The sequence below is a fragment of the Melospiza georgiana genome, chromosome 24, assembly GCF_028018845.1.
Source record: "Melospiza georgiana isolate bMelGeo1 chromosome 24, bMelGeo1.pri, whole genome shotgun sequence".
Classification (NCBI taxonomy): domain Eukaryota; kingdom Metazoa; phylum Chordata; class Aves; order Passeriformes; family Passerellidae; genus Melospiza; species Melospiza georgiana.
The window spans coordinates 6,644,247-6,671,507 of NC_080453.1; the positions used below are offsets into that span (position 1 = coordinate 6,644,247).

Below are 27,261 nucleotides of genomic sequence, written 5' to 3' on the forward strand. Positions count from 1 at the left end.
ATTCACGTCAGATATTGAAAAAAATGTTCAGTTTGCATGGTCAGACATTGGAACAGGCTGCCTGGGGAGGTGGTGGAGTCACTGTCCCTGGAGGTGTCCAAGAGGAGCTGGGTGATGTGGCTCCAGAAGCAGTGCTGGTTGAGGGACTGAGTGATCTTAAATCCAACCTTGATGATTCCATGAGATTGTTATACATGTATTCAGAACTTGGGGCATGTTTTAGTGGATGGCATGGTGGTGGCACTGGGCTGAGGATGACCTTGGACATCTTTTCCAATCTCAGTGCCTCATTCAGCCACCCTGTGTCTCTGTGATCTTTCCCACCCTTAACCATCCCGTGATTCCAAAGGGATGGAACTCAACCTCCTCAGATTCGAGGCCATCCTGTCCTTTTATTCCAAAAGGATGGAACCCAATCCTCTCAAATTTGAGGCAATCCTGTCCTTCTCCACATTTAACCACCCCATGATTCCAAAGGGAGGGAACTTGACCCCCTCAGCTAGGAGGCGATCCTGTCCTTTTCCATCTTTAATCACCCCACGATTCCAAAGAGATGGAACCCAATCCTCTCAGATTTGAGGCCACCCCATCCTTTTATTCCAAAAGGATGGAACCCAATCCTCTTAAATTTGAGGCAATCCCGTCCTTCTCCACATTTAACCACCCCATTATTCCAAAGGGATGGAACCCAACCCGCTCAGATTTGAGGCCACTTCATTCTTTTATTCCAAAGGGATGGAACCCAATCCTCTCAGATTCGAGGCCACCCCGTCCTTTTCCACCTTTAACCACCCTGTCATCCCAAATCGATGGAACCCAACCTGCTCCAATTTGAGGTGACCCTGTCCTTCTCCACATTTAACCACCCCATGATTCCAAAGGGATGGAACCCAACCCGCTCAGATTTGAGACCTCCCGTCCTTTTCCACCTTTAACCACCCTGTCATCCCAAATCGATGGAACTCAACCTGCTCCAATTCGAGGTGACCCTGTCCTTCTCCACATTTAACCACCCCATGATTCCAAAGGGATGGAACCCAACCCGCTCAGATTTGAGACCTCCCGTCCTTTTCCACCTTTAACCACCCCATTATTCCAAAGGGATGGAACTCGACCCCTTCAGATTTGAGGCCACCCCGTCCTTTTCCACCTTTAATCACCCCATGATTCCAAAGGGAGGGAACCCAACCCGCTCAGATTTGAGACCTCCCGTCCTTTTCCACCTTTAATCACCCCGTTATCCCAAAGCGATGGAACCCAACCTGCTCCAATTCGAGGTGACCCTGTCCTTCTCCACATTTAACCACCCCATGATTCCAAAGGGATGGAACCCAACCCGCTCAGATTCGAGACCCCCCCGTCCTTTTCCACCTTTAACCACCCCGTTATCCCAAAGCGATGGAACCCAACCCACTCAGATTCGAGACCCCCCGTCCTTTTCCACCTTTAACCACCCCGTCATCCCAAAGCGATGGAACCCAACTCGCTCAGATTCGAAGCCACCCCATCCCTTTTATTCCAAAGGGATGGAACCCAATCCTCTGAGATTCAAGGCCACCCTGTCCTTTTCCACCTTTAACCACTCCATTATTCCAAAGGGAGGGAACTCGATGCCCTCAAATTCAAGGCCACCCCATCCTTTCCACCTTTAACCACTCCTTTACTCCAAAGCAACGAAACTCTTTCCCCTCACACTCCCGCCCCCCCCACTCCCCTCAGGGCTGCGCGGCCCCGCGCGCGCGGGCGGCTCTCGCGAGCGGTGACGCCATCGGCGCGCGCGGGCGCGCAGGCGCGGCGGGGCGGGCCGGGCCGCGCTGTGTCACCGCGGCCATGGAGTACCTGATCGGCATCCAGGGCCCCGACTACGTCCTGGTGGCCGCGGACACCGTGGCGGCCACCAGCATCATCCAGATGAAGCACGGTGAGACCCTGGGAGCCGCCGGGGCCCCGTGCTGAGCCCTGGGCGGGCAGGGTGTCGCAGGGCCCCGCGGTGTGCGCGGTGGGGTGCGGCGGGCCCGGCGCTCGGGCTGAGGGGAGGCTGTGCCCGGGGAGGTTTCTGGGTTTGAGCGCTGCCGGGTCCTTCAGGGAGGTGTAGTGGCTGTAGGAGCCAAAGTTGGGCTTAAATCGGGAGACTTTACCCTCTTGCTCCGGGTGAAGTCCCCAGTCGTGACCGAGTGTGACCGCTCTGTGTTGGGTTGTCAGCTTAATTTTCCTGTTCAGGTCAGCGTGGGCTTGTGATCCCCAACCTCGCTTTGCACAGCAGTGTAAAAGGGTTAATAACGATGTGTGACAGGAGGTGCTCACTTGTGTCTAATTCATTGCTAAAACGTAGTTAATGGGAGAAAGGCATTGTGGGGACTAAAAGTATCAGTGAAATTCACAGCACAGGACGCAGGAGCAAGACTGAAACATGGCTTTGGTTTCTTTGTATGGTGAAACATCTAGGGCATCACCAAGTCTCTGGAATTGTCTAAAATCAATTTTTTTTCTTGCTAGACTGAAGCTTGTTCTATTCTAAAGGCTGTGCTTTAGTAGCTCTTTAAAAACAAATTTGTAGAATACAAAATTGCCAGATCTCTACAAATGAATATAAATAAATCTATAAAAATTATCATAGCGCTGCTTTTACCTCAGATGTTTCACTTCAAGTCTGTGATGGTCAGTTGGAGCAGTGTTAGAGGCCCTTCTGAAAGCTGGTGGTATATACAAAATAAAAAATTTATCATTTTAAATAATGTTTTCTCAGTTAATATTGGTTCCATATAGGTTTGTTCACAAGCTACTATTTATTTGTAAATCAATTTCAGTTTTCTAGATGACCTAATTACCCCTTCCAGTACCTGAAGGGAGCCTGCAGGAAGGATGAAGAGAGGCAGTTTACAAAGGCCTGGAATGACAAGACAGAGGGAAAGGCTTCCCACTGCCAGAGGGCAGGGATAGATGGGGTATTGGGAAGGAATTATTCCCTGGCACAGGGTGCCCAGAGAAGCTGTGGCTGCCCCTGGATCCCTGGCAGTGCCCAAGGCCCGGTTGGACAGGGCTTGGAGCAGCCTGGGACAGTGTGAGTTGTCCCTGCCATGGCTTTGAGCTCCTTTCCAGCCCAAACCAGTGTGGGATTGCAGGGCTGGGCAGTGTCAGGGCTCCCCCTGAGCTCCAGACAGCAGCTGCAGTGCTGTGATGGGTTTTGACATCATTTTAGAGGATTGTGACACTCGGTGCCTGCCTTGCAGCAGGGATTGTTCAGCACCATTCAGTGAGCTGCAGGTGGAGGCTCGGTGTTTGTGCAAGCCCTCAGTGGAGAAAAAAGATTTTTCCCTTCAATCCAGCAGCTCCTCAGTGTCTGTCTGGGATATCCAAGTGCCAGATACCTGCTCTGGTGAGAGGAGACTCTGTGAGCACAGGATTGGCTTCAGCACTGTCACTGCAACAGCTTGGATCCCCTCAAACACAAACTTAAAACTGTCCTAAACTGCAGACTGAAAATATGCCTAAACTATGACTAAAAATATGGGTCACTGTTCCTTAATTTCCTGCTTGTAGGTCAGCTTCATTATGATTTATAATCGTTACTTCAATTTTCATTCTCTTTGGTTGTTTGATTTGGTTTTTTCCTCAAAAAATGATAAGCAAAAGAAATGTTTCATTCATGTAAACTTCTGGTTTTTGGGACTGCTGGATATAAGTGAAAGGGCATCATTTGACATGGAATTTGTTTCTGGATTTCCTGAGATTGTTTTGCTCAATGTGTTGATATTTCAGATTTATATTAAATTATTTGCTTCTGTTGCAGAATATTTGAAAAAAGTTAAATAGTCACTAAGCAAAATTCTTACTCCTGATCCCAGGAAGCAAAACCTTATGCTTTGAACACAATATTCTGTGTGAAGCTTTATTCTTTCCTACCTTGCTTCTAAAATAGGAAATACTATATATTTTTGGAATGCCTCCCTTCCTGAAGGGCTTTGTTTCTCTTCAACAACTCTTGTGTTCTGTGTCTGTGAGACACCAAATGTCAGTCTGTGCTCAGAAAGAAAGGCTTTTTATCAAGGTGCTCCAGGTCATGATGCATTTATCCAAATCTCTTTCTTGCTTCTGTAAAATCCTGATGTGTCAGGATATTGCCAAAATAATTTATTCTTCCTTGTGACCATGGCACTCACAATGTTTTTCTTTGCCTAGATCATGACAAAATGTTTAAGATGAGTGAAAAGATTTTACTGCTGTGTGTGGGGGAGCCTGGAGACACGGTGCAGTTTGCAGAATACATCCAGAAAAATGTTCAGCTCTACAAAATGAGAAATGGTGAGTGAAGCAGGACACTGGGAGTTGGCAGCAGAGCTAAGGGTGGTTCCCAGGTGAATGTTGGTGGAAAGTGCTGTTCTCAAACCTTCTGTGAAGATTCTTGCATTTTTAGTGTCCAGCAAAGGTGATAATTCAGGCAGGATGCAGAAATAAGAGTCTGGATCCAAATCCTGGAAACTTTTGCAATATAAATGACACAAATATTTTACTGACAGACTTATTCTCTTAATACATCCATTGCATGCTAACTGTCACCAGTTCTTCTGATACATTGGACAAAGAAGTCAAGCTACATGTCCTTAATATTTTAATTTTTTGAAGCCATTTATTTCTGTGGTCCATGGAGATATGAAACACCCAGAGTCTGAGGCCTTGTAGCTTTCAGAACAAACCAGAATTAGACAAAAGCCTCTATTTTGTCACTACATTTTGTCATTTCAGAGAAGGTATGGGAAGGTGAAACATGAGTGATCTGGGCTGTTACCAAATCAATATTTGTCACATTTCTCCTCCAGGCTATGAATTGTCTCCCACTGCAGCTGCAAACTTCACCCGGCGGAACCTCGCGGACTATCTGCGCAGCCGGGTGAGTAAAGCTGAGAGGTGTTGGCACAGGTTCCAGGGAGCATTTCCATCCTCACATAATGGACTCTGAAAAAGGTGGGAGCTGCTGTTTTTGGTGATGAATTTGGAGCTGGCTGCTCAGGGATGTAGTAGGGTCAAGGAACATCCAGTGCTCTGGTGTGGGTAACAAGGGGTTGATGGGTCACAGGTTGGACTTGATCTTGAAGATCTTCTCCAACATCACTGATTCTGATATTCTGTGAGTTCACATTGCTGAAATCATATCTTAGTAAAACAGAACTTGATTTGCTTATTTGAAAAACTTATCACATCACTTATCAATAACTGATACAGCCATAAACTTAAAATTCCAGCCTTGGGCCCAGTAAACACTTTGTCACACACTGCAGACGTGAAGTGAATTCAACTTCCTGAACATCGAGATAAGGTTGTGGGTTTCATGCAAATGCTCCAAATCCGTTTAATCTTCTTGGAAAATGATTTCATAGAGCAAAGCTGTTTGATGTACTTAGGAAAACAAGTGCCTTTTGTAAACAGCAACATGAGGCTTTTTGGTAAATACCACATCCAAGTTGGGGTTGTGTTTTCAAGTTACTGAACTGCAATTATTAGTGATGTTTCCTAGGGTGATTTTTTTCAAAGTATGAAAAGCTGCTGTGAGGGAGCAAACAAACCTTTAATGATCTAAGGTTAGGAAGCATTTCATTGAGAAGAATGTAATGTGCTACATGAAAGAAAACAGGAAGAAAGAGGATGTTGAGAATGAAGTTGTTCAGCTCTGTCAAGGATAGAGTGTGGGATAGCCCAAACTGTGTTGCTGTTCTAACAGTGCACTGCTCAGGCCTGAAATCAGGTTTTACAGTAGCAAATAAAGGCCAGTATTAACCTCAGAGCTGTATTGTTGAGAATTACACATGTGGAGTGAGAGTTCTTCCAGAACTCATGCACAGGAACAGCCAGAGATCATTGTTCTCCTTTCTGGCATGAATCACAGCTGCAAGTAGAAGTTTTTCCTTGTGGGTCCTTTCCAACTCAGGATATTCTGTGATTCCACACTGCTCTTCTGGTTTCAATGGCTTAATCCAGCTGCAGGCTGGCAGGTGATGGTTGGCAGTGATGCTGTTTGCTTTAGCTTGTGTTGAGGTGTGGTTTGGAAGGTCTGTGTGTGTTCTGTGCATTCCTGTGCAGTTCTCGAGGCTGATGTGAAGCAGTGATGCTGCTGGGGCCTGGCCCTGGTGCTGATGGCTCATCTCAAGGCCTTGAAAGTCTGAATCCCCTTTCAGCAGAGGCAGCCATTTCTTACATATGATTTAAAGTATTTTTAACAGGCTTTTTGATAAACCTGCGCATCAGGAGGCAGCACTGATGAGGCACCTTTGTCTTCCTCTGCGCCACATCCCTTGTGGCCTGATCCTCCCTGTGGCTCCACTCCTTGCTGAGCCCACTCCTTTCTTCCAGCTCACCTTCTGCAGAAGGCAGCAGCGTGGGGAGGACACTGGCAGAGGCAGATGTGTTTATTTACCAGAGACAAAAACGCTGCTCTGGTGCAGATGGCAGCGCCCCAGGGCGCGCAGCGCTCTCTGACACTGCTGTCACACTACACTGATCTCCACATTGCAGGCAGAAGCTTTTTTCTCTAACTTAGCACTTCACGGTTTGTTTGTGGCATTTAGAATTTTATAATACAAGCCTTGCCATCAGAGTTGTTCTTTTTCTGTGAATTTTGTTACATTTTCATCATAATATACCAGAAGGATTAACGCTGGTGCTTGAAACTGCATAAGGGATTCCTGGAGGCTACTAAGGTAATCATGTGGATCATGAAAATAAAAATTAAAACATGCCAGTGCCTCCTGTTAGGAGTGGGAAGATGGTTGAGACGTAAAAAGTTTGGTGGGGAAAAGTTTGGTACAAAAACGTTTGGTACATTGATCTCACTGCTGAGGTGGGGGGGAGTAGGGAAAAAAGCCCCCTGCCCTGCAAAGGTGATGAAGTTGAGTCTCTGACTGTGATGCTGTTTAATTATAGGTGACAGGGCCTGGCTGGATTCCAAAGGGAGCTCTCAGCTCCTCTCCCCATGTCCACACTTGGCAGGAGGTTTCCTTGCTCCCACCTTTCCCCCCTCGCTGTGACTTTGCCTTGCACCAGATGTCACCGGGCTGTGTCACCACCGAGCTGGGCCTGGGCTGGTTGGCACAACTGTGCTCTTCAGCTGTAAATCCTGAACAATTTCACACATCTCCTAATTGCTGTTGTTATTTTAAATCAAACAGCACCAAGTGCAAAACTACTTGGGATGAGAAGTGGTGCTTCTGTAGGAAGGGAAGTTTGGGGTCAAAATAATGTCCTGGAGTGTTAGTCAGCACTCATTTGATGGCCCTTTAACCACAGCAGCCTGGTAAAGAGTTGAGAATTGTTGGCATGGACCAAGTTACAAAAGTCAAGGAAGGAATGGACAAAAGGATTGGGATGCACAAGAAATTTCAGTCCCAGCATTGAGGTGTTACACTGCAAATTTCATTTATAATCATGGAAGTAATAAATAGATTAATGTTTAAATCCTGCCTTTCTAGACTAATAAAGCATGAGGGATAATTATTTACATTGGAGTTTTAAGAAGTCTCAGAGACCATTAGCAGGAGAACTTAAAACTGAAAATCAGTTTACAGATGGGTTTAAGTCTGTATAACACCATTTATTTATGGTTGAGTATCTCACATATGCCAATGTTGGTAATTCCAAGTCACACAATAATTTGAGTGATCTTGTGTCATGGCTCTTAAATATCAACTTGTGTGATGTTTCAGAATAAATAAATGATGAAATACAGCCTAATTAAACCAATACAGCTGCATGGTAACTTCTTTCCAAATATTCTTGGATGCTTTGAAGATTAAATCACACAATTTAAAGTGATGTTTTATATATAACTGTAGCCTGCTTTATTCTTTCATACTGTCTGAAAGTAAAAATATAGTGGCATGTGATTTTTTTTTTTGTTTGTGTGGAAATTTACTGTATTGAGTATCAAAATTAACTTTTCCTATGATGCAGTTAATGTTTTGGCTTTAGGGTGAAATTTTGTTTACTTTTTTAATCTGGTAGTTGCATCATCTTTTTTTTTTCTTATTTTGTTGCTTTGTTGATCCAGGTTTTCCAGCAATTTGGAGATATCCTGTTAGTACAATTAATTTAATAAGAAACATTGTGTAGATATGGAAATACTGGAAGTATATAAAAGCTGCTTTTAAAAATACATACAATGCCCAAATTTTTTCTGATCTTGTGTTTAAAAATAATACAGTGCACGTGTGTTTCATGGTTTTACAAAGTACAGATCTTGGAAGGAGATGTAGGAGAAGAAGAGATGTGTGATTTATTCATGATGGTGGAACACTAAACCAGAACATGGAGTAAACAGCCAAATATTAAAGATTAAACTTGGTACATGCAATAAAAAGCAAATTGCCAGTGAACAGGACACTGTGTGTAACTGCACTGTGTGAGAGCTTTCATACGTGCTCACTGGGAGGGGGAGTGGGGAGAGAGCACAGAGCAGGTTAAATGAACAAAGAGTTCTCAGAAACTGCAAAATGTTCACGTTGTGCTCACGTGTCAGCAGTAAAAATCCACAATTTTTATGTTGAGTGAAAGAATCTGGCGTGAAAACTGCATTCAAGTTTTTTAAAGTTTGAGTGTGTTGTGAAAGCTGTAAGAAACCCCCAAACACACTGGTTTGCAAGAGAATGAGAGTTCTATGTTTTTGTTTGCTTGTGCACTCCATGTTACCAGAAAACCTGATCACTTTTAGCTCGAGACTGTGCTGCAGACAGGATTGATGTAGCATTTTATGATAAGGGATTGTCTAATCAGCTCTGCTGCTGTTCCCTGGTGCACAGGGGATTGGGATTCAGAGATTTGCTGTGAGTGCTCTAACAAAACCATCATTTCTCCTTCAGACCCCTTACCATGTGAACCTTCTCCTGGCTGGCTATGATGACCATGAGGGCCCTGCCCTGTACTACATGGATTACCTGGCAGCTCTGGCCAAGGCTCCTTTTGCAGCACATGGATATGGAGCATTCCTCACCCTCAGCATCCTTGACCGCTATTACAAGCCAGGTGAGTGGAGCCACTGGACAGGAAAATTCTCCTGCTTCAGTTTAGCCCTTGAGTTTATTAACCAGTGAGAGTGACATTTGCTGAGTCAGGTGGCATTGCTGTGGTGTAACAGATTGGAACTTGACTTTTTGTTGGATAAATGGAGCTCGAAAGGTTGCCTTTGGTTTTGCTAGCATGGGAACAGAAAACTAGTCAACTCCTTAATTTTTTTTCCTGTTTGCAGCACATCAGACTGGGAGTAAAGGACATTTCAGTTATTCTGAAATATGATTAGACTTTCCTGGACCATTGGCAGCTGCTAGTCTGCTTTTAATAAATAACAGTTTGACAGCTCTATCTTCTTGCTTGTCTGTTGGCTCTGACATGTACATTTTCCCAGAGTATCAATATTCAGAGGTCAGTCCCAGATGCTATTGCTCCATATCTTGGATTGACTCTGTGTGTGATAAATTAAAAACATTCAAATGAAAAGATGTTCCTAGCAAGATCATCTCCAGCTCTCTGGAGTGGTGGTGATGAATCACAGAGTATGGAATGGTTTGGGTTGGAAGGAACCTTAAAGCTCATCTCATTTCACCTCCTGCCATGGGCAGGGACACCTTTCACTGTCCCAGGGTGCTCCAAGCCCTCTCCAGTCTGGCCATGGACACTTCCAGGGATGGGGCAGCCACAGCTTCTCTGGGCAAGAGAGGTTTTAGACTGATTCACATTTCTGTGCACTTGGCAGCTGCTCATCATAACTCTTGCACGTGTTTGTACCTGTCTAAACTTTCAGTTTTAGCATCATAATCCAGTGCCAAGAAAGATACGTGGCCCCATCCCCACTGTGCAGATAAGGAAATGTGCAAAGCACAGAATATTGTTAATCTGACATCTTTGGCTTTAGCTACAAACTATTTGACTCCTGTGTGCAAAGCTGAGTTTGAGTTATTATCTCTGCTATGAGATTAGAAATCCTTTCATCTACCTCCTTCAAGAAATGTAACTATAAACTGATCATTTTCATTTAACTTGCCTGAGCTGTGGATGCAGGTCTGGAACAAAGCCTAGAAAGAAGTTTTAGACCCACCAACCCTGTTTGTTTTCTAGTCATGTCCCTCAACATTCTATTGTTCCATTTTCACCATTCCTCGTGGAACAGAGGAAAATAATGAACTTCATTGTCATGGCTTGTCACCCCTATAGAGTGCTGGATTTTATCCTGAAGTGTGAGAATAGCAGGAGCATCCCACACGTGCCTTGTCCTTTATTGAGCTCATACCCAGCAGGAACATCCACTAAACCCATCTCCACCTCCTGCCCTGGACTGGGGCAGCTGGAGCTGATTTAAACTGCAGGAGAGGGAGGTGGCTGTGCTGCTCTGAGCCAGGCCCTGGCCATGGGAGGCAGAATTCCGTCATGCTTCCCATTCCCTGTAACAAATCGATTCTCAATGGCTTGTTGGGGCGTGAGCACCGCGGTGCAGAGCGTCCTCGGGACATCTGGAAAGTGTTTTCTGTTAGCTGGGAAGGAGAGGTTTTGGTGCTCAGCTGAAAAGCTGTTTAAATTTAATAAAAGTTTCTGTGGAGAGAGATGGCCTCTAATGAAATCAATCTGTGGATGTTTTCCCTTTCAGGTATCACACGTGAGGAAGCTGTGGAGCTCTTAAAAAAATGTCTACAGGAGGTGAGTGTCTGAACTCGGGCCCTGATGCTCCTGAGAAAGGAATGTTTGTTTGCATTCATTCCTGATACTTTCCTGTTCCTCTTGCTGCATTTCTTGCTGCCTTTGCCAGAAGGGTAATAAAGGCACTGGCCAGATGTGGAATAGCTACTGAGGAAAAGGATTTACAGGCAGTTGCATTGCCTTTGCATGGTTCACGTCCTCCAGAACCTAAACTTGAGCTTTTTGCGTGCTTAGCATAATATTGATCCAGACTTTTCCCTCTTATGTTTCTTCTGAATGTACTGCAGCATGCTTGTCACTTGTGTTACACCTAAGAACTCTTAGAAGCATATACTAATTCTTTTCCAGCTTGTGAAGTGATACCTGAGGTAAAGCCTTGACCTTAAAGTTCATGACCAGTTTTAGTGTCAACATTAGACTGCAGACATTTCAGACACCAAGGCTTTTATTGTAGGAAAATAGTCTTTATCCTTGTCTTTAAGAGGTTGATTTGAATATAACATCAAGAAGTGCTCCAAAGAGGTCCTGTTTGAAGTATCTTTGTGTCCAAAGTTTTAGCCCACTCTAGTTTTATTGTTTAAATATCTTCTTGCTAACAGGCCTGGCTATTTTACATCTCTACCCAAGGTTTGTCTAATGTGATCCATCTTACAACAAACTCCCACTAATTCATTCATGAGCAGTGAAAAAACCCACCCTAGTTCCTAACATTTCAGGTCACTAAAACCAGGATAGAAATTTAAAGTATACTTTTCTCTTTGGTATAAGCTTTGAGTGAATCTCATTTCTTCTTTTTGTCTTTGCTGTGCAGCTCCAGAAACGCTTCATCCTCAACCTGACCTCCTTCAACGCCCGGTTCATTGACAAGGAGGGCATCCACGAAGTGGACAATATACCCCTTGCCAAAGTGGAGTCCTAACCCCCAAGATCTTTCTTCAACAATCTTGTTTTGTTCTCTCTTGGTTTGTTTTTTTTTTCTATTCATTTGAAGTACACGAGTAATGTACTGCAGTGGGAGCTGGAATAAAGCCTGACATTTATATAGCCAGTTTTATCTTTTTATTCCACTGATCCTTCCTGAGAGGATTTGAGTGAATTGTTCCACAGTGAAAGTGAAACTTGATTTACAGTTCATGGGGGCACATTCAGGTTATTTATCTTTCCTCTTCTGAGATTTTACTGCTCTCCAAATTTCTTATTTGTGGGGAAATTGTGTTTTCTAGATGACATTGTGCTGTCATCAGTAAAGCTCATCAAACCCCAGGCAAGTGGTCCATGCCAAACATGCAGCATCTACATTATTTTTTCAAAGATGTTACCACTCTTTGCTGTATAAAATATTAATCAGGTTTTCAGAGACCTAATTTGCTTTTGATAGAGTTTTTTTTTTTTTTTCACTTGAATTAGATTGATACAAAGGTTTCCAAGTAGAATGGATTTTGAAATGCACTTTTAACTCACCTGGCAATGGTTCTGTTACTGGGAAAGAACATTCTGCTGGCACAGTGGGTTCCTAACTACATTAAATAGAATTTAAGTAGTATTTTAAATAGAAACTAATATATCAATTGTGTGATGTTTCTTAATTGATGTGTCTGTACATTTAGAAGTACATGAAAGCAGTTCAGTGAGAAATTAAACTGCAGCACTCCTCATAAATCTTTGAATTACTCTCAGCTAGCTAGAGCTTTGTTTCCTTGAGAATAATCCCTGATGATCCATCTAGGCTCAAGATGCTGCTTCCCTACAAAACCCCCATTCATGGAACAGCCTCAGATAATTATCATGTGGCTGATACTTGTGGTCTGCCCAGAAGTGATTTTTCTGAGAACAGTTTTTGGTGTGACTCCTTCCCTACTTGAATTGGCATTAAAATTGCTCTGGATGCTTATTTTTATGTTGGAATAAGCTCATAAAAAGAGTCTTGGAAGTAGATGTGTGCAGAATCGTGTGCAGACTGATAGTTGTGTGTTGTGGCACAAGTTCTCAGCTGGAGAAGGTGAGTGACAGACTTAACTGGTAATTTGTTTAAGCTTTTTGGTCTTACCTCAGTGGGCTCTTTGAGAAGATTTGTTTTCTCCCAAAAAAAAGTTGTCAGTCTTAGAGTATTCCTGTCTTCTGGAATGGATGAGACTGAGACTTGCTTAATGACACAGAAGGAATTTGCAGCTCCAGTGCCTTAACTCACCCTTCCTCTTACTTAAATCTAATTCTTCCCTGGAGTCCCATCAGGCTTTGTAGTTTAATTCTTCCCAGAATGACTTTAATTACAGCTGGTTTTGCTGTAATGCCTGCAATGGCTTTTATTTAAGGCCAATGGCACAGAACTCTAAAACATTTTGCTACAACTCACTTTATCTCTTGAAAACCTTTTAAACTTTCACACTCAGCAATCCCCAGCCTGATGATTTCCTCTTGGCAGGTCACATTTAACACGAGCAGAGTCGGAGCGTTGTCGTTCCGCCACTGAAATCTCACCCCTTCGTGTTGCATTAATCTACTTGTTTAGCTTAATGCAGCATCTCTAATTTATTTTCCCACTGATGTTGAATGTTTTTGCAGGTTTCTTGTCTCATTTCAAGCTCATCACTGCAGAGGGGCTGAGCTGATGTGATATTTTTGTCACTGCATATCAAAGCAGCGATGCCTCTTCATTGGAGGGATTCATTGTTCAGACACCAAACTGTGGTGTGGAGCTTTTGGGTGATGTGAGCCTGGCAGAGAATCTGCCTGCAGTTTTTATTGGCACCTATTTTGCATGCAGGTGATTAATAAACATAAAACAATTATTCTCTGGTTGGATCCAGGTTGCAGTGGAACATATGTTTTGCCCGAGGGCAGGGCCCAGGATCTGAATCCCCCATGGAAAGGAAGATCCAAGGGGTTGCATCTGAAGCCAATGGAGCAGCAACCTTGAGGAATGAATAAATACAGCCCTTGATTCCAAACCAGGAACAAAAGAACTGGCCCGTGATGAGATTGGACTGTAGCCTCTAACAGAGGAGATTTTTTTAAGGACTTTCCAAGAATTCATACTTTTTAAGGAGAAGTGTGATACTTTGCTGTATAGTTTACTTTTTAAAATGTGCTGATACTCAAATTCAGAAGCCAGTTTGCATTTTTGACAGTATTACATGGAATCTGTTTGAAAAACCAATATTTAAGTTAATGAAAGAGTAGAAAACTTCTTACCTGCTTCACATTTAGCCCTAAAGCTTCTGAAAACCATATTTAGCCTGGAATCCAGGAATCCCTTTTCAAAAGAATTCACCTCTCCATTTGTATTTGTCATGACAGACCTCTTTCATAAGAAATCTTGGAAATAATTGAGCACTGCAAGAAAATACTGCTTTGTACTAATTTTTGTGGTTCATATTATGAGAAATGAATGTAGCAGTCAAGGTACCTTGTTCCTGGGGCACTGTGGCCACGGTGAGCTGCTCTGCCTGGCCTTGCCTGCTAATTCTGACCATATGTTTTACTCTCAAAGCCTCAGGGCCCAAAGAGTTAACAAGGCCCTTTTTCTTGTGTTAGGTTTCCTGTTTAAGGATGGGCTTTTCCTGGGGAGCAGATCATCACCAGCTCATCTCTCCAGAGCTCTGAGTGAGCTCCAAGATCAGTTTACAGATTCTCTGTGCCTTAGGCCACCTTGGGTTGGGAGTGCTTTGCTGGAAGAGGAATGTGAGCGTGGGTGCAGCGCTCACGGGGCTTTTTCTTGGTGTTAATTACACCTTTCCAAGGAAGAAAATCTGTGTTTTGGGATAGACCTCCCTGTGACCAGAAGCACTGGCCCAGAGGAGCCATCAGAGCTCAGCTGCCTTGTGGAATTGGTCTCACAGAAATCTGTAATGGTGCCAACACAGTTCTGCTGCCTAAAAGTGACTCCACGACTCAAAAGTCCTCCCTGAGTGAAGTGACAGCCAAGCAGGGACATCAATCAAAAACTGAAATGCCTGGAAGGTGAAACTGCCTCCCATGCTGCTGGGTTCAGTTCTGTGGGGAGCTGCTGAGCCCCCCAGGCTGATTCACCTTCCTTTCCCCAGGATTTCTTCAAGAAATCCATGGCCCTGTTAAATAAACCAGGTGATGCTCCAGCCCTGGGCAGGTGAATGGGCTCAGGCAGGGACAGGGTAGCAGTGCAAACCTGAGTGTCAGAAATTCATGAGACTGAATAGTAATAGTAATAGTAATAATAACTATAAGTATAATGATAATGATAATAAATAAATTCAACCAAGACATGCTCCAGCCCTGGGCAGGTGAATGGGCTCAGGCAGGGACAGGGTAGCAGTGCAGACTTGAGTGTCAGAAATTCATGAGACTGCCTAATAATAATAATAATAATAATAATAGATAATAGATAATAATTATAATTAAATAATTAATGATAATAATTAAATAATAATAATAATAAAATTAAATAATTAAATAATTATTAAATCAAATATTGAATAATTAAATAATAATGATTTAATTAAATAATAGTAATTAAATAATGTAATGAAATTATTAAATAATAATTAAATAGTAATATTAAAATAGTAGTAATAACAATAATAATAATAATAATAATAATAATAATAATAATAATAATAATAATAATAATAATAATAATAATAATAATAATAATAAATTAATTAAACCAAGACATGCTCCAGCCCTGAGCAGGTGAATGGGCTCAGGCAGGGACTGGGTAGCAGTGCAGACCTGAGTGTCAGAAATTCATGAGACTGCCTAATAATAATAATAATAATAATAATAATAATAATAATAAATAACCATTGTAATTAAATAATTAATGATAATAATTAAATAATAATAATTATTAAATTAAATAATTAAATAATTATTGAATCAACTATTAAATAATTAAATAATAATGATTTATTGAAATAATATTCTATTAAATAATAGTAATTAAATAATGAAATTAAATTATTAAATAATAATTAAATAGTAATAATATAATAATAATAATAATAATAATAATAATAATAATAATAATAATAATAATAATAATAATAATAATAATAATAATAATAATAATAATAATAATATTTCAACCAAGAGATGCTCCAGCCCTGGGCAGGTGAACAGCCTCAAGCAGGGACTGGGTATCAGTGCAAACCTGAGTGTCCTCAAAAATTCATGAGACTGCCTAATAAAAATAAAAAATAAATAAATTAATAATAATAACAACAACAGCAACAACTAGAAATAAAGAGTGTGTGATCAACCCTGCATCCTATCCTCAGCAGTCCCTGAGTTCCTCTTCTGCTCATGGTGATCAGGCACTGGCAGAAGCTTTGTCACCAAATGGAGCTGTCACTTCCCAGAGTCACGATGTGGGAGCAGAAGGGAGAGATGAGGCTGAGCTCTCCCAAGGTTGTGTTTTCCTCTGCTCCTGTCTCTAGTTTTGACAGTAGGCTCCTCCAAGAGGCATTAGCCCATGCCAGGCCTGACATTAGGGATTATGCTCATAGGATTTGGTTGAGTCCATTTTCCCATCTGAAGCAGGGACAATATATTCCTTTTGTATTAAATTATTTAACATTTGAGGAATAAAAACCCTCTCTTTGCTACCTGTGAAGCACTATATTTATATATTTAAGGAAAAATTAATTTATCCTACTTGTAAAAAGTTTATCCTTCAAGCCATTTTTAATTCTTTCAGGGTTTAACCTTACATAGAATTTCCATGTGTTGTTATCAGCCATCAACAGTAATTTAATGCAGGAAATTTTCACTGATCAAGCTAAACAGACATCAGTTGTTTTAACAGATTAAAAAAAAAAAAAAAAAACAACAAAATGTACATGGTGGAATTAAAATATACAACTTGTCTATTTTCCATGCCCTTGACTATGTTGGTTTAGATCTGAGTGGCTGAAGACTATGTTAAAAAATAAGTTAGTTGTCTTGAAAATGTAAAGTGACAGTTTAAGTGTTTTGTTTCTGTGCTAATGTGCAATTAGGTCGTTATCCAATAAGCTGATTCATGTAGTTTAACTGGAGACAGCTGTGGAAGGCAGAGAAAACCCTTGGCTGTTGGGGCATGGGGAGAGGGTGTCTAAAAGGATCTGTTTCACAACTGCCAGGATGGTATTTTCCCCTGTGTAATACAGTAAAGTTAGCAAGATTTATGAAAAATTCAATTCTGCTGATCAGATCTATAGAGAGAAAATCAAAATGAATGCCAGCAAGTGTGGAATAATTTTTGATCTATAAATCAACTCTAAGACAGCACTACAAGGTGGGGCCAACATAATCACTGAATCCTCCGAAATGATTTCTTGGTTGGGTGTGTTTTGATTTGGTTAAATTACCTTTTGCTTAGGAGAGGTTTCCTTGATGTTGTTAAATATTTCTCGTGTTTATGCACAAACATGAAAATTGTGGATCTCCTCGAGGTAATTTCCATCAGACAAAGGTAACTCTAGGGTTTTTTGTGTCAGTATTCTGGGGATTATTGACAATATCCTGCTGCTGCACCACCAAAACACCCGTGGGCCTCAGTGGCGCTTGATCTCCTTTTACCAAATATTGCACTGGGAATGTGGTGATGCCATTCCTGCTCCCAGAGATTTTGGTTTGTAGGGAGCACCTGTGTGTCTCCCCAGCTCTGGGTTCAGCAGAGGGCAGTGATCCTGCACGCTGCTGCCTTCTCCCAAACTGGTTTGTCCTCTCGCTGCCTTGCAGATCAGCTGGTGGTCACAGAATTCATAGACAGACAAACAGAGCCTTGCCCAGCTGTGGGGGACATACAGGGTTGTTTCTTCCTTTAAGACACTTATTTTATTTTAATAAATTTTCTTTAAAATAAAACAATTTTATTTTTCACAAGCGTTAGGCAGTTGTGCCGTGAAACAAGTAATTATCCATATTTTCACAAAGGAAGATAGCCAAAAACCACAAAAAACTTGCCAAAAACCAAAAAAAAAGAGCAGCTGGGATCCATCCTGTCCTAGTTCGTCCAAGCACTGATGTGAAGTTAAAGTAAATGAAGTAAATCTTTAGGAGTTTTAGAATATTAAATTCTCCCTTGCAGAGCTGCTCTGGACATTCACTGCTGTGTGCTCACGCTGAGGATGCTCACAGGATTTTATCAGCAGCTGTGCCAGGGAGGGAAAAGCTCCTCCACCACATGATGCTGTTTCCAAAAGACTTTCTGTGATCCCACAGCAAAATTTGCTGAAGGAAAAAAAGAAAAAATCAGGAAAAGTCTGCAAAGGCTGGTTTGGTATGTGGGGTATCACAAACCATTCATTTGCTCCCTCCCAACAAGCCTGCAGTGTGCTGAGGCCGTGGCTCAAGGGTGGCATTATGGGCCTGGCTGGAGCAGAAAATGCACTTGTCTGTGTAATTAAAATGTCCCCAGCTGGATTACATGGGAATCAGAAACTTTCAAGTACATAGCCAGACTCTGACATGGGAATTAGGAAAACATTTCCAAAGCTGTCAGCTCATTTGGTGGTTTTCCTTATTTTTTGGGCAGCAGTTCCGTGTATCTTTGAAACCTTTGTTACTGGGCAAGGCTGAGTTTGGGATATGAAAGGATTTCCAGGGTTTACTTATTCCTTATTTTCTCTGATTTAAAACGATATAGTTCAAACCTGGTTTTCTTCTTCTTTTTAAACCCACATAGTTCTTAGTGAGGACCTTAAAGAAGAAAAGAATTAAAACAGGGTTTTAATTTAATTTGTCTTGCAATGTTCACTCCATACACATGAGAAACCTGCCCAGAGCATCACTCTGGGGGCACACCTGATATTCCAAGGTTTTTGTGTTGGTTTTTGCCTCAGGATTGATGGTCTGTGCTGTGATAACCAGGGGAAGGCTGCTTGTGTGAGCTCCATGTTCACATAAACCAGAAAGGATTTGAGGTTGACCCCTCCTGGTGTGTTTAGGAGCTGTGAAGCCACGCAGTTTTGGTTTTGGTTTCCATGTTGGCTCCAACATTTACAGGGTACTAAAGCAAAAGGTTCTTTATGTTCAAAAGCTGTGAAAAAGCTTATTAACACATGGAATTAATAGAAAACAGTTTTTGCCCCAAGCTGAGCTGAACGGAGCTGTTTTTTCCTCGCAGGATTTGCTGGATTACTCCTTGGCTCAGCAGGTTCAAAGGCATTGACAACTTTTTTCAGGAATACTTTAAAACAAGAATGTTCCTTGATTTTTTTAGCATTCTATCTAAATTTTCTGCTTTACCAAGTAAGACCTTTGTATTCTCTAAATAGTCCATATACTAAATATTGTGAAAGATGATCCAAAGGTTTTCCCATCTCTTGGGCCTTCCTCACTTTCCTGGAGAGTGAGAGGAGAGCTGAATGCTTCAGTTTGTCTGAAACCTTCCCCTTTTCCCATCCTGGGATGGGCTGTGGATGTCCTGTGCCTGTTTTGGCTCTGGAGAAGTTTTTTTGGAGAAGTTTTGTGCCAAAGCCCATCTTCCTCACAAAGAGAACCTGCACAGGGCTGTGTGTGCTACAGGACTGGCCTCATCTCTCGTGGTGATTACTGCGTGCTCCTGGAGGATCCCTGTGATGACCAAATTAGCAGGAAACTCCAAAAGCCATAATCTGTAATATATAATATATAACATACAATGTGCTGCTGCCATATGACAGGGCTGGGAGAGGAAATGAAATGAAAATGGGTCAGGAGTGGGAGGCCTGGGCTGAAATAATTCCCTGTGGTGCCAGGGTCCATTTAAGAGGCAAAACAGCAGCACATTACCAAGAGGGTGTAAGAAAGGTTGTTTTCATGGTCCAAACTGAGCAAACTGGCCTTTCCACCAGCCTCCTCCTCCTCCTCCTCAGCACTGCCTTCATCCCGTGTCCTGCCTGCTGCTGGAAAGCTTTTGCAGGTAGTGAAGAACAGAGATTCTTGAAGGTGATAGGCTTTTATCATTGGTAATAAAATTATAAACATACAGATTATATCTTTGAAACAGAGTGTTGAAATGAATTTTGGGTTTTTTTTTTTTTTGTAATGACGGTGCTCAAATTGGTTTGTCTGTGTTTGAACCCCAACAATTCCCTAAGCTCCCTATGTCACTGTGTTCAGCTCTTTATGTCACATCTGTCCTCAGTGAGGTGCAGGTAACCGTTTCCTTTGTAAACTTACCTGCTGAAATAGAAATTTGCAGGGAAGAGGTTTCAACACAATGTTTAATACAATGAGGATTTGATGTTTGATGGCACAACAAGGTACTGTGGGAACATAAACTTCTCTGTTCTGTGAAATAATAAATAGAAGCACAGAGAACACACAGAATTTTGGGCCAGAGGAGGTCGATGGACCAGTTGTTTTTTGTTGGGTACAAGTTGTTAGGTAACACCAAGAAAATGCTGTCTTTTAGTGAATTTAAGGCTCTAAACAGTGGAAAAACTCAAGAAGAATTTAAGGCACTTCTGCACAGCAAAACCATTGTCAGGTGAGAAGCTGCAGCATCCAGACACATCTTGAGGTGCTGCAGAACTTCTTGGCTTGGAGCAATAAATTGATCTTTCTCTGAACTCATTTACACCCCAAAAAAGCTGAGATGTCTCCATTTGACTTTTTTTCTTTGGCTATAACCTTTGCTACTAGAACAAGGCTATCCCAATGAGAAGTCCTTCTGGATCTCAGGGAATTCAGCCTTTTCTGTGCTGAAAATCATCATAATTTGATTATCATCTGAAGGTGTCAGGATAAAAACATACAAAGGAACCATCCAGAACTTCACTGCCATAATTTTTCCTGCCTTGGAAAAGTTCTGGGATGCTTCAGCACCACAATCATGGGGACAAAGCCTGGGTGGATGTTCAGTGTCTGGAATTATTATTGCTATTTATGGTATCATATGGAAATGCTCAGGTGGACACAATGGGAATTATTTTTCATATAAAGGAGATAAGGTGGGAAAACCAAAGTGATAACTTGTGCCTCAGCATGGCCACATCTGGGTGATGGCTGGGTCAGATTCTGTGCCAGCTCTGTCTGGGTAATGCAGGCTCCACATCCTGCACCTGGACAGGGAGAGCAAGGTTACACCAATAATCTCAGGAGCATCGTGTCACCCTCACAAATCACATTTATTTCACTGCCTGGCTTGGGAACATTTCCAGTGTTGGTGTTTGATTGCAGTGTTGGTGTTTTGGTCTACACCAATAATCTCAGGAGCATCGTGTCACCCTCACAAATCACATTTATTTCACTGCCTGGCTTGGAAACATTTCCATTGTTGGTGTTTTGCTTCAGCTGCACCACCAGGAAAAGCTTCCCTTGCTCACAGGCTGTGTGGCTCCTGGATTCTGAATTTAGTGGGCTCTCCTATAGGAAGGAATGCATTAACTACAGGTCAGCAAACTCTGGTTATTGGGTTGTTTCACACCAAGAGCTGTTATTACCCTGTTGCTTTTAAGGTGCCTGTTTAAAGGTAATTATTCAGTCTGTCCAAAGCTGTGTGGAATTCCAGCACAGCCTCTGCTCCCTGGTGTTAATGATGCAGCACAGTCACTGCTCCATGTTCCCCTTGGTTTGCCCTTGGGACAGCTGACTCTGAGGGATTGAAGAGTTTCTCTCTTTTTCTTTTTCACTTGTCAGGGATTGCTATGTGGTTTCCCTGGATTTGTCATTCATTCAAAATTAATTCAAAAAAGATTTATTTTTTTTTTTGTTGTTTCATTCCCCTTTAGAATTGAAATTCCAGCGTGTTCTGTAACAAGCATAGAAACCCTGAGCCTATTTTTACTCTTGGATCTATTTTGGATCTATTTTTACTCTTTGACACAATCCTATGTATTTTCCCACGATGAGATTTGTAATCAGTGTGGGAATTTATACTGGGCTTGAGCCTGGAATTGTGTAAAATGTTTTTTTTTTTTTTTCTGTCAGGATGGAAAGGGAGAGGACATGTCAGGGGATGGGACAATGAGCTGGGAGGGGACTTCAGTACAAGAATTGGCCTTGCACAACCCCTGACTCTTCTAAGTGTCTCTGTAGGCCTGCAGGAATGCGGGTGTCCAAATTTTGGGGAGTCTTGATGCTTTTAGAAAGTTGCTCCTATGTGACATGTCCATTACTCATCTCGAGCATCTGTGGTGGAATCAACAAGTGAATCCAAATCATGCAACTTCCTCCCACTCAGGGTCACTGGAGGTGCCCTGGCCTTTCAGGCACCAGACTGTTCTTCATCAAACATTCCAAAGACTTGCAGGTACCCGAAAAGGAAAATGAGGAGGGAGGGAGGTGTTTTCCACCCCATGGATGTGGTGTGTAATTACTGGAGGCAGATCCTGATTCTCTGTCTGCGTTGCTCATCCGTGCTGTGTCTAAGAATTCCTTGATATTCAAAGTGCCCCAGCCAAGCCAGGTTTGCATAATGTGATTAAATTAGGAAATGATATTTCATGCCTGGATATTACAGTGTGCACACACACACGCTTTCATCCTGCGTTGGAGCGTCGCTTGCTCTGCTCTGATACCGTGCACCAGAGGATGTCTGCAAATGGAATTATTTCAGCACAGTTATCCTAAATAACCCCATGTAGGGAAACCTGTATTGTGGCACAAAAGCACCTTACTCTCCTTTATCATAATCCATTTAAATGTGGATTATGCTGATGCAGAACAGGGCACTCCTACTTTGGAATAATTTTAAATAGGAATAGTTTTTGTGCTTTTGGCTCACGCCCTGCATTATCCAAACTGGCTTTGAAGTGTAAACAAGCCTCTGATGTGTCTGTAATATTTCCATTCTGCTCCCCTGACTCCTCCTTGTTTCTTGGCTCTTCCTTTGGGAAGGTCCAGAGCAAAACCAGACCTGCAGAGCCCGTCATTTAGGTCTCTGCTTTCACAAACCTCATACCAAGGGACCTTTCCAATCCAATTCCCAATTTAAATGCCTCCCTAAGCTTTGAAGGGAATATTTAGATGCAAGTTTCTGACGCTGAGCCATCCCCACAGATTATATTAGGACATTAAGTGTTTCCTTTCACACTTTCCTGAGATGGAGGTTTGTGTTTCAAACCTCCTGTGGTCTCTTTTGGGACTGTTTGGGGTTTTTCCTCTATTAGCATCAGCCTGTTCTGCACCTCCAGAGAAACCTGTGGGGTGCAAACTCTGAGAAGGGTTTGCAATGCAGGGATTGATGCTATAGCTCAGTCCCTGCAGCTGCTCCTCTGTGACCAGCAAAGATGTGTAAGAAAGGGTCCCTAAAATCACCCTCTTGCATTGTGTCAAAAGCCATTTTTACACCTGTTCCTGTGAAAAATCACAGCTTCTTACCTGAGGCACGTAAAATTTACCTAAATCTGCTTCCTGACCACTTCATGGGTGTCCTGCCTCTTGGTTTAGTGTCATTTTTCCCTGTTTGTGTTCTTTTATCCCATAATTTTCCACACCTCTGTCACATCCTGCTCACGTTCTTCCTCCTACAGCCCTTGGTCCTGCCCTGTGTGGGAGTTGCTCCCACCTGAGTTCCCCACGGATTTACCAGCTGGAATTTACCAGATCTGTAAGTGCCATTCAGGACAGAGCAGCGCAGGGCTGGCACACACAATCTGGTTTTTTGCTTTGTTCATCCTTTTCCTGACCATTCCCTTTGTGTTCATTTCTGAGCTCTGGGAGCTGCTGCCGCGTCCTGCTCGTGGCGACGCCACCAACAAAACTAATTTGGAGCTTCATTGCCTGGAGATCAGCGGGGCTGTTTTATCTCCTCTTTTATCACTGATACCATGAGGTCCTTCTGCAGCTCCTCACAGACAGGTTTGGATTTGACTGCCCTGAAACATCAGCAAGCTCATTCATCTCCACTGGCGCCGGCTGGCTCGGCACAAGGGCTGGGGACACCAGGCAGGAACATCAGCTCCTGTCACCCCCAAGCTCTCCTTGTGGCAGCACTCAACCCCCAGCCATGAAACTGGAGAATTCTTTCTTCAATCCGTGCAATTTTATGTCATTTCCATCTAATCAAATCCCTTTTATATACAGAGGCGAAGGATCTTCTCACAAAGACGATGGAGGTGCTTTCTTCAAATAAAAAGAGGTTTATTAAGAGAATGAGAATGACATTGTAGTGTGGGTGTTGTACATCTATTGCAGCATTAAGAGAAACGACAGCAAGTACAAAATCCTGCAGAACTTCTAGAGTCATCATCATCATCACAGCCTAGCTTGTCCATGCTACAGTTTGGTGGATCCAAAACTTCATTCCCATTTCTAATGGCAGAAAATCCAAAGATTTTCATCTTTCAAAGGAAAAAAAAAACCCAACCCAAAACAAACAAACAATCAAACAAAAAAAAAAGGCAAAACAAAAAAAAAAAACAACTCAATTTGATATAAATAACTTGCACTGGACATTTTAAAACTTTCAGATTTTAATTACACATAAATAAATATATACAGATTTAGAAGAGTTCCGTTTGGCCTGGTTCAAGTTCTGCTCCTTGTGCTTTATTTATTATTATTATTATTATTATTATTATTATTACTAAATTTAGAAACTTGTGTGCTGTTATCTGTGGGTTGTGGAGTTTTATTTAGTCCTGGGTTTAACTTCACCTGCCTTATCCCCAGCCAGGAGGGCAGCGGTGGGGGCACTCCCCTTGATCTGCCCTGGGACCCGTTGGCTGTGGTGTGGTTGTTCCTCCCTCGTGCCGTGGCTTTGGGGCTCCTCAGCCCACAGGAAAATCCACAGTGAGTCTCAGTTTGAAGCTGTAAACAAAGCCTGGACCTGCTTTAAATCCACAGCAGTTCTGCCAGCAGTGTTCCTTGGCGTGGGCTGTGGGGAAATGGGAAGGTTCCAGCCTCAAAACCAGTGGATAAATCCAGGTAGAGCCAGGGCTGCTCCTGCTCTGGGTCTTGCACTGATGAGGCTTTTTGCTCTTTCCTCTCAGTTTTTCCACTAGAAACAAATTCCAGGATTTCACTATGTTTTTATTTTTTTTAAAAAAAAGCAAAATAAAATCAAATTGCACATGACTTGTCTTCCTGCATCCACGTTACAAAACAAAAAAAAAAAAAGGCAAAACCCCAAAGCCACCAGCCTGGCTTCTCTCAACCTCACTACGTTCATTAGCACTGTCTTCTTCTCAAATTCTTTAAACCTTCCTTTTTTTCCCGTCTGTTCTTTGTTTGCTTTATGACATCCAAACTCAGCAGTTCAGGAACAGTGCTGTGGGTCACCTTTTTCCCCCGTGGAGCCAGGGGAAGCTCCCACGGCGGGGAGGCAGCGCTGCAATTTCGTTATTTCCGATGCTTCACCTCCTTGTCTGACGCTTTGGAGTCCCCGGCCGTGTGCCCGTTGCCCGTGCTGTTGAGGAATATTTTATCCAGCCCCTTGAGGGACTCCACCAGGTAGTTCTGGAAGGCGGTGAGGGCGGCGCAGATGGCAGGGCCCCCGAAGCCGTGGGTGATGAGGCTGAAATGGGTCAGGCAGCTCTGCACGCCCGGCTCCAGGATCAGCGAGGGGCGGCTGTTCCCCAGCGGAGAGCGATCCTGGGCGATCAGGTCTGCAAACTCCTTGCAAATTTGCCTGAAAAAAGAGAGGTTTGGTCACTGGGACGCTGCGGGACACAGCCATGGGATCACAGAACAGTTTGGGTTGGAAGGGAGCTGAAAGATCATCCAGTTCTGGTGCGGGCACCAGGTCGCTCGGAACTTCGTCCAACCTAGCGTGAAAAGTGCATGTGTCTTATGACTGCCTTTTCACAAATATTAAAATGAATATTATATGTGTTGTGTTAGGAAGTGATGCTGTATTAATTCTCTTAAGTAGTGTGGTAAATATAGGTTTAGGTTATAAAAGTTGTTAAAATAGAAACGATGCTACGTAGGGTACTTTTTTAAAGAAAGGACTCGCAGCGAGATAGCAGCCACAGGACACCTGAATCTTTCAGAGAAAGGGAATTTATTGCTCTCTTATCAGAAGAAATGAACTTCTTCCTGCCTCCAAGGTGCTGTTAGGATTCAGAGGAAGAAGTTGGCACTGACCATACAGAATCCTGTGTTTTAATGGAATTTATGCATCATGTATGAAGTGTATGAATATACAACAGGCTGTTGCTTTTAAGGGTTAATCCTTTGTTAACGTGGGTCCTTTTTTGGGTTTATGCTGCCCGGAAAAGGTACCCGGACTGCCTCAAACTCTTTGTATTTCTTGTCTTATATCGTCCTAATTCAAATTGTCCAAATTATTATTACTCTAATTGTATTACTATTTTTATAACCATTTTATTGCTATTAAACTTTTAAAGTTTTAAAAACAAGTGATTGGTGTTTTTAACACTAGCATTAAATGCTTTCAGGGACATCCACCACCTCTACGGGTGCATTTTGGGGTTCTTTTCCTGTTCCCTGCCTCAACAGCCACCTCCCCATTGGGAATTTTTGGCTCCAGCCTAGGGAAAGCCACTAAATGCAGAACTGGAGCCACAGCTTGGAAAGGGCACATGAGGCAGTACCAAAATGCTCTCCAGGGCTGGATTACCCTCTACCATGCAGGGACAAACCCTCAAATCCCTACAGGCCATCCCCCTTGCTGGACACCTTCCTTCCCCACAGAAAAGCAAAGTTTGGGGGCTAATTGCTGAACCCATGTCTTCCCTGTGGAAATCCACAAAATCTGAGGGGTTTGGGAAAGCTGCAAAAGGCAGGCCCCAGAGACAGCAGAACTGTGACTGGAGCTGAGCAGCAGCCGTGAGATTGGTCAGCAGAAAAATTATTTAAACTGTAGAAAAGCAAGGACAAATAGAACAATAGTCTGTGTATTAACGCTTGTCTAGAATAACTCTCTAAGCTGCAGAAAAGTTTATCTAGAGAGATATTAGGAAGGTTGAAGCTTCATAATGGAGCTCAGTGCGCTTGTTTTAAGGCTTACAAGCAGGTATTGTATTTGAAATAAGCAAGCATTGTTTAACCAAAGGTACCTGTGCTTATAGTGGTTGGATGGAACTACTGTCAATGTGCTTTTGCTTTGTGTGATTGGTCAAAAAACTTTTAAAGTGAGTTGTAACATTAAGTTCTTGGTCTGCTGCCTGGGATGTGAGCTGTGGCAATGGCACCTTCCCATTGTCATCACCATGTAGTGAGACTGATGCTGGAAAATAAAACAGCTCAAGGCACCTTCCACAGCAATCCTGTACCATTTGTGATTTGTAAATAACGCCCTTGCTGGCGATATTCCCCGCAGAAAAGCAAAGTTTGGGGGCTCATTCTGCCCTGCCAGGCTGCAGATCCCCAGTGCCCCAGTGGCTCCCTGCCCTCTGCACTCACTTGGTGGCCAGCAGCATGTTTTTCCTGGTGTGGAGCTCCGTGGGGTCGGAGTGCTGCCGGCACAGGTACTCCGCTGCTGCCTTGGCCGGGAACTCGGTTTCACAGACGTAGCCAAAATCCCGGGCCAGGTGAATGGCTTCACCTGAGAGCAGGACAGAGGGACATCAGCACTGTGCCAGCACCAGTGGCACTGGGAACTGGGAACTGGGAGCTGGGAACTGGGAGGTGGAAACTGGGAGGTGGGAACTCCTGTAGAGCTTCAGAACCATTGGCGCTCAGTTCTGGTGGCACTGGCGCCCTTCCCTGTCTCAGTGGCCACCCAAGAGCTCT

The 27,261-nt window shown here is 42.9% G+C and overlaps 2 protein-coding genes across 2 annotated transcripts in view; one reads left to right on the forward strand and one right to left on the reverse strand.

Moving 5' to 3' along the window:
* The first annotated feature begins 1,797 nt into the window (after positions 1–1,797).
* On the forward strand, positions 1,798–11,714 carry PSMB2 (proteasome 20S subunit beta 2). Its single transcript, XM_058040461.1, has 6 exons — positions 1,798–1,921; positions 4,180–4,302; positions 4,818–4,888; positions 8,847–9,009; positions 10,625–10,674; positions 11,486–11,714. The coding sequence occupies exons 1-6, from the start codon at positions 1,831–1,833 to the stop codon at positions 11,591–11,593; spliced, it is 606 nt and encodes a 201-aa protein (XP_057896444.1). The 5' UTR covers positions 1,798–1,830; the 3' UTR covers positions 11,594–11,714.
* A 13,189-nt stretch (positions 11,715–24,903) lies between these two features.
* TFAP2E (transcription factor AP-2 epsilon) overlaps positions 24,904–27,261 on the reverse strand; it is a 23,368-nt gene continuing 21,010 nt past the window's right edge. The window contains 3 exon segments of the mRNA XM_058040388.1: positions 24,904–25,192; positions 26,932–27,089; positions 27,091–27,257. Coding sequence (XP_057896371.1) covers positions 24,904–25,192; positions 26,932–27,089; positions 27,091–27,257 — 614 coding nt within the window.

Bases quoted from the DNA above. Each gene is read 5' to 3' on its own strand.
- PSMB2 (XM_058040461.1), top strand. From the start codon at position 1,831: ATGGAGTACCTGATCGGCATCCAGGGCCCCGACTACGTCCTGGTGGCC. The intron at 4,889-8,846 runs GTGAGTAAAGCT...TTTCTCCTTCAG, and splicing joins CGGACTATCTGCGCAGCCGG to ACCCCTTACCATGTGAACCT. The intron at 9,010-10,624 runs GTGAGTGGAGCC...TTTCCCTTTCAG, and splicing joins TGACCGCTATTACAAGCCAG to GTATCACACGTGAGGAAGCT.